The following is a 12,201-nucleotide window of genomic DNA, read 5'->3' as shown; positions in this document are numbered from 1 at the left end:
CTCTCCATTACTGTCCTGGGACTAGGGCTCCATATATATAAAATGTGTGTGTGTGTATATATATATATATATATTCCTTGTCAGTGTCATTTAACCCTGTATATATCTTGGCAGGGTGCATTTTCCATGGTTTTGTAAGTAGTGAAGTCTTTAGGTTCCAAGGTTCTAATCCATTACTGTAAATTCTCCCAAGGCCTCTATTTGTGTCTATTTGTCCTGGAATCCTGGCTATGTTGCTTTTTATGTGATGTAGTGGAAAGAGCACTGGGATTCTGGACTACTTAGAACCAAAGGACCCAAATTTGAGTCTTAATGCTGCCCCAAATAGCTGTGTCTTAGGCAAGTCAACTAAGTCTCAGTTTCCACATCTGTAAAATGAAGTAATGATTTCAAATGATTTCAGGTATTCTGCTCCTCACTGTATATGTGTTCTATCCCCATCAGGAGACAGGGATAGAAATTGTTGGCTTACTGTGAAGCCACCTCCCCTGCCAAGTTCACCCCATGTACTAGTCTTTCCTGGTAGGGCAAAGAAAAACTTCATCCTGACACCGAATGGAACTTTCCTTCTCTGATATTTTCTCATGTAGCTACAGTAATCCAGAATAAAATGAAACTGTTCCCATCAAGACCTTCAGTTCAGGCAGCAGCTATTTGGGATTTAAGAGTCTTGCTTATGAAATGCTGACCTTTTGACTGGAGGAGAGACACCAGAAGAATTAAACTTGGATGAAAGATTATAGCATACACAGTTCCCTTGGTCTCCCCAACTTTGTTCTAGAGCTGAATGGATTGCACTATGTGTGTGCCCTTTTCCTCCTAACAGCCTTCTACAGCCGTGATCCTTGGTATCCTTAGCCTTTGGCAGAGCAGTTCTAAGGGGAGAAACACCAGTTTCCTTTAATTTTGTGTAAAAGCAAAGGCAAGTCATCATAGGCACATGCCTGAGAGAAAGGGCAGTTGTGTGGGAAATATTAAAAGAAAGGAGATATTTCCTTTTCTCTTTTTGGGAAATAGAGGACTGTTTACTTTTAGTCCTACTTCTATATTTTCTGGGGCTATCAACAAAGCCCTCTTCCAGTATTCTGATTCTAGTACATGAAATCCTGAAAGAGTCGAAGAAAATACAGCCTTTAACATGACCATTCCTACCCATTTTCATCTTTGTTCAAGAAGTTGATGGTCGATAGAAGATTCCTGCTCTCCAGGAATGCCTCCTGTTCTCTAGTTTACAGCAGCATCCCCAAGACTGGCCCCTTCCTGATACCCATCCTCTTCCTCTGACAAAGAGTTGGTGAACTTTCTAGGGAACTTGCCGTGACTCACTGTGGGAAGCTGGACTAGAGCCACCTGAGCTTCTTCAAAGCCCCTTGGCAGGGTACTTGTGGCCTTAGGCTTTGCCAGTGAAGTCCTTGAGCTTAGGGACTCTCTGAGCTGTGGAGAAAACTTGGACGTCTAGTTAGAGTACCCAAGGAGAAAATGGTCAATGATGGAATTTGCATTCCCAACAAATTCTCAGCTGTAGAACCTAGGCCAGTTTCGTTCAGTACAGCCCTTTTTTGTTCTTTTTGTTTGCTATGACCCTACTTGATTTATTGTGTGTCTTTAGAACCCTGAGTGACCACACACACACACACACATACATACACCATGGGGTTTGAGGTTAGAGAGAATCCCTTGAGCATATTTGGCATAGGAGAGAGGGAGTGGAGGTGCTTAGATATTTAGATGATTTTATTTTCCTCTGTACTTATCAGGCCCAAAGTAGAAAGTGGCAAAATGGGTATGTACCATTTAAAATTTTTTTAATGAACAAAGAAGTGTTCCCTTACCCCCCTACTACCACTCATTTTATACTCATCAGGTGGAAAGGACTATGGGCACTAGAAAGGACTATAGGACATAGGACATAGAACATTAGAGCTTGGAAGGATCTTCAGATCCTCAGGGTCAACCCACTTGTTCAGAGGGAGCTCATAGTTTTGTAGAATTTGGAACTGAAAGAAACCTTAAAGTTCCTTTAGTCCAAGCATTTCATTTTACAGGTGAAGAAACCGAGGGGCTTACCTAAGGTCACACAGAGAATTAGTTGCAGAAATAGGACTAAAACCCAAGTCTCTTTAACTCTCAGTCCAAAATCTGAGACATGAGCATTTGCTCTCTGAAGGTGGCCCAGCTGATTAGCATCAAAGCCAGGCTTGGAACCCCAGTTTTCATTAACTTTCGTTCAATGTTCCATAATGTAAGTGTGTACACTTGGGGACCAGATGGGTCTCTTTGACCTTGATCTAAATGTAGTTCTTTTCCCTGATGCCCTTGTATTCTTTCTGTGCTTTTCATTCTCTGCAGGTACTTTTGCCAGCTTATAGATGGGTTAGAATACTTGCATAGCCAAGGAATTGTCCACAAAGATATAAAACCAGGGAACCTGCTACTTACAACCAATGGGACGCTAAAAATATCTGACTTAGGCGTAGCAGAGGTAAGTTTGTGTGTTGTGTTTCTTTTTGACCTGCTGCCCCCAGACCTATCCTCATAGAAAGTTTTGCCTTTCCCATCACAGTTGTAAAGGTGGTATGGCAGAGCCACATTAATTTGTAAGGAGCTGATTTCTTCTTCTTCTTCTTCTTCTTTTTTTTTTTTGTTTTTTGTTTTTTTGTTTTCTGGTATAGGCATTGCATCCTTTTGCAGAAGATGATACATGCAGAACAAGCCAAGGGTCACCAGCATTCCAGCCACCAGAAATAGCCAATGGCTTAGATACCTTTTCAGGCTTTAAAGTGGACATTTGGTCAGCTGGGGTCACGCTGTAAGTGACTAAGTTCCCATCACCCAGATAGCAGAAGTGTTCAAACAGACCTAGATGACAGCTGGTCGGGAATGTTGTAGAGGGGCTCCCTGCACTGAGTGAGAGGGTAGATCACATGCCCTTGGAGGGTCCTTTCAGCTCAGAGGTTGAGTCCATGAACCTATCATGCTGTTTCTGATAGGAAAATAGGAGGGAGAATTGAGAAAAAGCTGGGAGGACAATTGATAAGCAAGGAGCTCTGCAACTTTTGACCTCAGAGGATGTAGGGCTGGATGGAACACCTTTCAGAGTTCATTCAGGGAGACCTTCTGGACTGTGAGGAGCTAGAGATTCGGAATGTTAAGTTAAAAGTACCTTTCAAATATAGAGAAAAAGGACCTTAGAAATCAAGTTCAACCCTCTTATTTAGGAGAAGGCCAGATTGAGGCCCAGAAGAGGTGAAGGCACTTACTTGCCCAAGGTAACCTAGCAAACTTGTGGGAAAAGGTGGGATACAGCCATAAAGGGACAGGGTCCTCTTTGTGAGGTGTTCAATTCAAAGGGCAGCTATATTGTATCAGACGTGTATATATATCAGCTGTCCCCACCTCCTCACCAGGCACTTGATCCCCAGGCCCAGCTAGTCTAATTTAAAGGCGTCCAGTTTACTGACTTGTTTATAGAGTGCTGCCTATGCAATTGGTCCTTGAAGCCTGAGACAGTCTATTGAGAGTGCCCTAATTTGCCTTCTTCATCCCTAGCCAGTACAAGTAAAATGATGAAAGCAGCCTTATCAATATGTTTCAGACACAGCTAAGAAATAAACCAGCTCCTACTTATGCTTATCAAGACAACACACACCACATGTCTCTTGTTATTTAATATGTCTATAGCCCCAAATATGTCTATAGCTGCTTTTTTCACTAACTCAGATGGTGAGTGACAGTTGGATAACCAAGACGCAACTTGTTAAACTGTAATCACTGGGAACTTAGGTTCATTCATACAAGGACTGGATTAAGGAATCAAATAAGGTGGTAAGATGTGAAACAAGGGATCTTAGGAACCAGAAGAAACCTTAGAAATCATCCCTCATTCTACACAGAAGGGAAGAACTTCCTTAGGGTCATATCTATGTCCTTTGTAAATTTTGTTCCCTTTCCACTGTACCCAAGGGGATTAACCACACTTGTGTGTTACCCTCTGAATTGTCCTTTTGAAGGCCTCAGACTGTCATTCAGCCATATCTAGTTATTGTGGCTTCTTGTGTGTATGATGAGAGAACCTGCTGACATTTGCTGTTGTTCAGTCATGTCGAACTCTTAATGACTCCATGGACCATAGCATGCCAGCACTGTCTGTTGAGTTTTCTTGGCAAAGATATGGGAACGGTGTGCCATTTCCTTCTGCAGTGGATTAAGGCAAACAGAGGTTAAGTGACTTGCCCAGGATCACACAGCTAGTTAGTGTCTGCGGCCAGATTTGAACTCAGATCTTCCTGATTCCAGGTCTAGTGTTCTATCTACTGAGTCACCTAGCCACCTCTGACTTTTCTAGAAACTACTTGTAACTGTCTCCCAAGAGAGTACTGTGATAGAAACGAAGTTATGATGAACAAACATAGATTAAATTTAGAGAATGGCAACCATATCCTCATCAACTCCCCTTGCATTATCTGCATATTCCCTGGGACTTAAAGACATCAAGGTATTCCTTTGCAGTCATTAGTATTTACTTGTTTGCAAAGCACAGTGGGAAATCAGTATAGTAAGACATGCTACTTGCCCTCTTAGAGGTTATAATCTAACACACACACACACACACACACACACACACACACACACACAATACATATACATTATATATTTATATATAAAACATCTCTGTGTATGTATAATTTATATTTAAGTGCACAGGGGAATACAAATGCTGTGAGACTAGATTAGGGAGAAATTTAATTCTATCTAGGGTAAATCAGGGAATGCTTCATAGAAGAGCTGGTGTTTGAACAGAGTTTTGATGAATGGTTAGATTTTAGCAGGTAGTTGGGGATAGCATCCAGGACATGAGAAGTAAATGTGCAATCCAACAAGCATTTATTAAGCACCCACAGTATGCAAGGAATTGTTCTAGATGCCTGAAATACAAAAACACAAATAACCTGGGGCTCAAATTCAACTTGAAGGAGTAGTATATAAACAGATAATGGGATATATGATCATTTAAGCAAGGAGAGAGTACTAATAACCAGGTTGCCCATAGGAGATGATTCAGAAGCTCAGCCTTGAAGGAAAGTAGGGGATTTAAAGCTGCAGGTGAGGAGGAAGTGCTTCCCTAGACTCCACATGCAAAGGCACAGAGCTAGGAAGTTGAATTACAGATTTCATGGGGTGGCCAGTGGGCTCATTTGACTGAAACTTAGAATGAGTAAAGTGTTCAAATGAAGTCTTGAAAGGTAGGCTTGACCCATATTGTAAAGGGCTCTATATGCCAAGCAAAGTAGTTTGCTTTTTATTTTAGAGGTCATAGGGAACTGTTGAAGGTTCTTGAGCATGAGAGTGACATCACACCTGTGCTTTTTAATGTAACGACTATTTTGGAAGCTCTGTGGTGAATGGATTGGAGAGGGCAGAGACTCCTAGCAGCCTATTGTAATAGTGTAATGGTAGTAGGAGATAAGGACTTGAGCTGAGGCTTGGTAACCATGTGAGTGGAGAAAAGGTGATGAATGTGAATGTGTTTTAAAGTTGGAAAATAGGAGACATAGTTTGATGGCAGCTGCTTAGTTTTCACATAATGAGGGGAGAAGTAATATGTGAGATGAGACTGGAAAGGTAGGTTTATGGTTAGTTATCGAGGACCTTGAATGTGGGGCTAAAGTATTTCTCAACTTTATTTGATAGCTATTGGGGAGCCTTTGAAGGTCTGTGCAGTAGCATTATTCCCTTAGAACTATGTAAGGTTGTATTAGCAAGATTCATGTGTCAGGGCAGCATAAGGTGCGTTGGGTTGGGAGAAGAAGAACCAAGACGGAGAACAGTTAAAGAGGTAATGTAACAAAATAGGTGAGAATATGCACCATAGGAGGCTGTGGCCGAGAGCAGCACAGGATGAGCAGGAAGAAGAATGGGTTTTGTTTGGGTTCATTGAGAGGAATATCCACATAAATGGGACCATGACTCATACCTCAGAAGTAATGAGGGCCTGAATTAGAGTAAAGAGGGGACTGACGATGAGGATGATAAAAATAAAGCCTCGAGCGTTTACAGAGCACTTTAAGGTTTGCAAAGTGCTGTACAATATCTCTACAGATATTTTATCCTTAATAGTAACTCTGGGACATAGTTGTGATTACTAGCCTCATTTTACCGATTAGGAAACTAAGGCTGAGGGAAATTGACTTGCCCAGGATCACACAGCTAGTAAGTAGCTGAGGCTAGATTTGCATGAAGGTCTTCCTGATTGTACCACCTAGCCACTCCTGTAAACAATATTGAAGCAGTGAGGTAGAGGCTTGGCTGGAAAAAGTACCAGAGAGGCAAGTGGGGACAAGAGTGCTTAACCTGAGGTCTGTGAATTTATTCAATAACTGTATTTCTCTATATTTAATTTCATTTGTAGCCCTTTGTGTTTTGTTGTGCATTTAAAAACATTATTCCAAGAAAGGGTTCATAGTCTTCACAGAACTACCAGAGGGAGTCCAAGGACACAGAAAATATTAAGAACCTTTGGAAAATCCTAGGGTAGTGAAAGGATTGTACTTGGGGATTTCACCAGCAAACTCAAGGTTTTCTCCCTGTCTTTCTTTCCTTCCATCTCAAGATACAACATTACAACAGGTCTTTACCCCTTTGAAGGAGACAACATCTATAAATTATTTGAAAACATCGGGAAAGGAGACTACACGATTCCAGGGGATTGTGGTCCTCCACTCTCTGACCTGCTGAAAGGTAAGGAGGCCTGAGATAATGGTGGTTTGGGGGAATCCTCTGGGATTATTCTTATCACATTGGCCTTTGACTGTACTTTGAGTGAAGTAACTCTGGGAGTGGAGAAACCAAACTTTTCCACTTGGGAACTTTATTCCAAAGCTCTCTTCCAGGGCCTCATTGTGATATGGGAGTGAGCCAGGAGTCTCAAAGGCTAGGCTAAGGGGAGTTCAAATTCTGGCTTTGTATTTGAGCCTTGAAATGTATTGTGGGTTTATGGTCTTAAGACCAAGGTAGTAAGATTGGAGGGACACATCACCAGAATGTTGGCTGCTAGATAGGCTGTTCACTATAGTAACTGGGGAAGACTGCTTACTGAGGCATAGTGTGGGTACTAACCAACAAAGCCAGGAATCCTTGAAATAAGTAGTGCTTGTCACTGTTGCTGAGACATTGAAAAAATGGCCTAACTACCCTTGAAACTTGAGAAGAACAAACTGGCAGGGAACTTGAATAGTTCTTTAAAAATTCCTCCACTTTTCCGGGGCTTGTACCTGAAATAGTGCCAAGAGTTACCAATCCAGTTCATTCAGTTTCTGCCACCTTCTTGCTGTGACAGGACTTTATATTTCAGCTTGCACTAAGCTCAGCACACCCAACTGTTTTTAGTCCTTTGTCCTCTTCTTATCATAAATACTCACTGTATTTTAGGCTCAAACGATAGGTGCCCCTTTACCAAATCCCAGAAATCACCAGTGCTTTCTTTGGTTACCTCAGAAATTACTAAAGGTCTCTAGAGATGAATCTATTCAGAGGATTAGTTTAGAGTCATCTAGAAATTTTTCTGGAAACATTGCATTCCACTGGCTGGCATTCTCTAGGTCATCTTCTTTGAGACTGGAGGAAATTTTCTGGCTTTAAGTATCACTTACATCATGCTGGCAACTAGACTTAAGCTTGGGGGTTTCATTGGCCTCTTAGGGGGAGAAAGTATAAGGCAAAAATAAGGGCCTTTCAAATTGGCCTGGTCAGGATAAGAAGAATTGGGGAGGAAGGAATTGGGAAAGAGCAGCAAAGGCTCTGCTACACATTCACTGAATGACCTTGGACAAGTCTGGACATTTAGTTTCCTTTTCTGAAATATTGCAGTTTTGGTTATGCTGTATTTGAGAAAGGGCATTGACAAACTGGAACATGTCTGAAAGGGTGACTGAATTGGAGAGAAGACTGAAAACCATGTCTTACAAGGACCAGTTGAAGTACCATGAATGCTTAACCTGAAAAAGAGAGGATTGCCACCTTCAGGTGTTTGAAGGTCTATGTTCTATAAGAAGATTGATTCAGCCTTGTTCCTCTTAACTCTAGAGCAGAGGAGTCAGACATGCAGCCTGCTAATATAATTACATTTGAAATGAAGAGTGAAAATGTGGTAGAATCTAGATGATGATAATGTGTGGTTTTCTATTTGAGTTTGACACCCCTGCTCTAGAGGACAAAACCAGAAGCAGAGAGTAGAAGTCATAGAAAAGAAGATTTGGGGTTGATATAAAGAAAAACTTCATTTAACCATCAAAACTCTCCATGATCCTGCGATTTAGAATTCTGCAGAAGTGAAATGGGCACCTTCAGGAAGGAGGAGGAGAGGAAGGACAAGCATTTATTAAGTGCCCTGTGTCAGACACTGTGCTAAGTGCTTTACAAATATCATTTCCTTTGATCCTCACAACAACCTGTGAGACAGGTGTTATTGTTATTTGACACTTGAGGAAACAGAGGCTGCTGGAATTTAAGGGACTTGCCCAAGGTCACTCAGCCTGTAAGTGTCTGTAGCAAAATTTGAATTCAAGCCTTTCTTACTCCAGCCCCACTACACCACCTAGCTGGTGTAGTGCCTTCTTCATAACAAAGTTTCAAAGGAAGGCTGGTTGACTACATGTTGAGACTGCTTCAGAGGGAGCTACTTTTCCAGGATGAGTTGGTTTAGCTATCCTCTGGGATCCCTGACCACTCTGTGACTCCTTGCCACATCTGCTTTTCTTATCTCAAAGCCCCGCTTGGGGAAACAGGAGCAGAATTGCTGGTTCCTTAAAGAGTAGTGACTTTCCTTCTGCCTAGACCACCACTTTGATTGTAATGTTCAGTCTTCACTTTGATTTATTTTTTAACTTGTTGTAAACTGTTTATTTGAATTCTGTGACTTAATGTAGTAAGCATTGCGTGTGGCCTATCAGGGTAATGCATGTACCATACCAGGCCTCAGTTGAACAAGAATTGTTGCTTTTTTTTGGCCTTAATATTCATCACCAACCTCAGATCATTCTGAGCTTTCATGCTTCTGACCCTAATCTTATAGGTCTGTACTAGTCTTTTAGTACTTAGTGTTCCTTACCTGTCTTTAATATCATCATCTGTGCCCATCTTTTGAAAATCTAAATTGATTGACAAGTTAATGTGTCTCTGTCAGTCTTCTTAGGTAGCTCCCCCTTTTGTTCTTCACTGGAGTCGTTTGTATCTTCATAATATCATTCTTGAGAACTTCTGTTCCTTTTGGCCTGATTTCCCATGTAGACATTGGAAAGAAGAAGGTTCCACTTAGCCTTTTTCTAGACTCTTTGAAAACCACTCTCCCCAAATCTAGGATTCTTTCCAATTAAACTCAGTTTTTCTCCTCTTCTCTATCAAGAGGCCCTCTTACGGTGGGATGGTCAATTCTGCCCAGACACCCAGTATTTTAACTTCAGCAGACAATTCCTGCTTTTTTTGGCAAAAGCAGGTTCAGAGAAGCATCTCTCTCAGTGATTTCTCTTCCTGAAAAAATGGCATTCCATTATCCTCTCGTGTAGCTTAACTTTATCTGAGAAGTTTGCACACTATTGAGAAGACAAATGAGGAGTAGCCAGACTTAGTTCTTAGGGAGGGATTAGGGATTTGTTTGTTTGTGAGGAAGGGGTTCTTTTACACATGATACTTCACACTCTTTCTCTGAAAATCAAGGAAAAATTCTTTTTTTTAGTTTGGTACCTGTTAAGCAAAGACAATTCATATACATTAAGGCTGGTTTTTTTTTACAGGGCACTCCCAACAGTTTTTTTAAGACTTTGGCTGGATATCACAAGATGCATCGGGGGTGTTTGGGTGGGAAAACTGGACTACTTGAGTCAATCTTAGTTAAGGAAAACTTAAACACTCTGGTGTTCTTTCCACTATAGAGCAGAGCCTAGGCATTAGACTTAGATCCGATCTTCCTGACTTCAAGTCTAATGCCTCTCATTGTGCTGCGAAGTCAAATGAGAAAGCTTGGAGGAGGGGGTACATTTATTTTAAAAGGGACTTTAAGGATGTCAATAGCAACCATTGGCAGTGGGGGAGAGGATGTTGAGGTAAGAGAACAGCCTAGGCTCTGCTCTATAGTGGAAAGAACACCAGAGAATTAAAGGGACTGACTTTGCCTCCTTGCTCTTCTATTTATACCTGGGTAATTGGGCAAGTCAGTTAACTTCCCTGAGGGGTATGTTCTCATTCTCAATCCTATGAGCTGTAGAGGCAGCAAATAATTTAGTATGGCTGGAATTAGAACATATTGCTGTGGGGAGAATAGTGGGAGATCCAAGTCTGAATTTCTAAACTAGCACCAGGTTGTGGAGGAAGACTACTTTTTCCTAGAGAAAGGATAGTTTGCTTTTCAGGCCTTAAAATCTAGTATTGAGCAAGGAATCAGGATCCCATCCAACTAAACTAAATCAAGGGCTTATGTGCTCCTGGGCTTAGTAGCTCTGAGGAGAGCAGAGTTGGTCCTGCAGGTGTTTTGACTTAATCCTTTCTCTGTTGCATGTCCAGAGTGGTGCAGTAGGTGGTGCTCTCTGCACTTACTTTCGATTCCCCAGGATTTCCCAAAGGGATATTCTAGGGAGGTTTGGCCTATGGCAGATGGTACTTTTACTCCCATGGCTTAGCTGTGCTTTTATAAACTGACCTCCCTCATCCCCAACATGCCTAGCCACCAAGTGGTTAATTCACCCTTTCAGGTTCTTTGGCAAAAGTTTCTAGTTTTCCTTTGGCAAGCTAGAACTATTTCATCAATAGTTGCATGAGCCTGTGCCAGAAATAGCTCTGTGCTGGGTTATCGACCAAAACATTGCTGGTAGAGAAAAGAATATCATTTAAGTCTCTAAGATAATGGCCAGTTTCATAGTCTGTATAGCATCAGTGATGAGTGTGCAGAACTTGTGGGAGCAATTTTCCTGAACATGGAAATTGTTTATATTCTCTTGAATATATGTCAATTGATAGATATTCAAAAGCAAAAATTTGTTGATTTTTGTACTTAGCACTGAGGAGATATAAAATTAAAGCTCCCTGGCTACGAGCTCACTTCCACGTGGTTTTTGAATTTCATGGAGTTGTTTAAACTCTTGCCAGGTTGTTAAAATATTGTGCTCAATTCGTCCCTGTAACTTTCCCTTTTAATCCCAAATCTCTGTGTAGTAGTGGAGATATGTTATATGATACACGTTGTCAGTGCTTAAAGGGACTAGAAAATTCTCTGAGATCAAATGAAGAAGAGAACATTTCTGACTTGAAGGATCTAGGAAGTTTTCCTGGAAGGAAAGGTATTTGATATGACCCTTGACAAAAGGACAAATTGGGGAAAAGTGAATTCCAAGCCTTGGAAACAGTTTGAACAAATGTAAATAAAGTTCAGGATGTGGTCAGGAGAAGGTGTGGAATGTAGTTTTGCTTCAGTATGGAGTAGGTGAAGAGCAGTAGTAAAAACTAAAGCTAGAAATATAGATTGGACCTAGGTTATACAGAAACTAAGGAGTTTGGACTTGATTTGGTAAGCTGTAGGGAACTATTGAGGGTCCTGGAGCTATAGAGTCATAGAATTAGATCTGTGCATTAGGAGGATCAATACAAAAGTGGTGTGTAGGGTGGAATGACGGCTAGGAGACCACTTAGGCTATTTGGCTGAGTGGGGTTAGGGGCTGAATTAAGGTGGTAGTACTACAAATGATAAGAAAGGGATGGATTCAGATGAAGAGGAGCCAAAGATGACTGAGCTTATAGGAAGAACCTGCCAAACTGACTAGGACAGTGTAAGTGTTGCTTCCATAGATGCAGAATACCATTGCCTGTTTGCCTATTTTTATGGGAAAACTAGTAAATGGTGCTGAATTGTTTAATACTTAAGGACAGAGAAGAGTATTAAATTGAATTGAGTAAGATCTTCCTCCCCTATAAGGTGGGTTTCAAAAGAAATCCTTAAGAGTTACAAGATAAATGATGACTTTGTCACCCTTAACTGATATTTCAACACTCTCAGTAACAGCTATTAACTATAAACTAATCATTCATTAGAGAATAAACATGTCAGCCTAGAAATTTGTGCTGGGCCTTTGTAGCATATGGAGCCATGTCCATGCAAGGGATTGTTTGTCCTTGACCCCAAACTTAGAATTAGGAGTGTTTGTATTTTGCTTGTTT

General features: G+C 41.2%; 1 protein-coding gene across 1 annotated transcript in view; it reads left to right on the top strand.

Moving 5' to 3' along the window:
* Positions 1–12,201, top strand: part of STK11 (serine/threonine kinase 11) — a 175,404-nt gene that overhangs the window by 94,206 nt on the left and 68,997 nt on the right. Inside the window, exons 4-6 of the mRNA XM_036767136.1 lie at positions 2,350–2,482; positions 2,673–2,809; positions 6,611–6,738. Coding sequence (XP_036623031.1) covers positions 2,350–2,482; positions 2,673–2,809; positions 6,611–6,738 — 398 coding nt within the window. The remainder of the gene's footprint in view (positions 1–2,349; positions 2,483–2,672; positions 2,810–6,610; positions 6,739–12,201) is intronic.

This window comes from Trichosurus vulpecula, chromosome 1, assembly GCF_011100635.1.
Source record: "Trichosurus vulpecula isolate mTriVul1 chromosome 1, mTriVul1.pri, whole genome shotgun sequence".
In the NCBI taxonomy this organism is placed as follows: domain Eukaryota; kingdom Metazoa; phylum Chordata; class Mammalia; order Diprotodontia; family Phalangeridae; genus Trichosurus; species Trichosurus vulpecula.
Note: the sequence above shows the minus strand (reverse complement) of the source record. Positions and strands in the feature narration are given on the sequence as shown.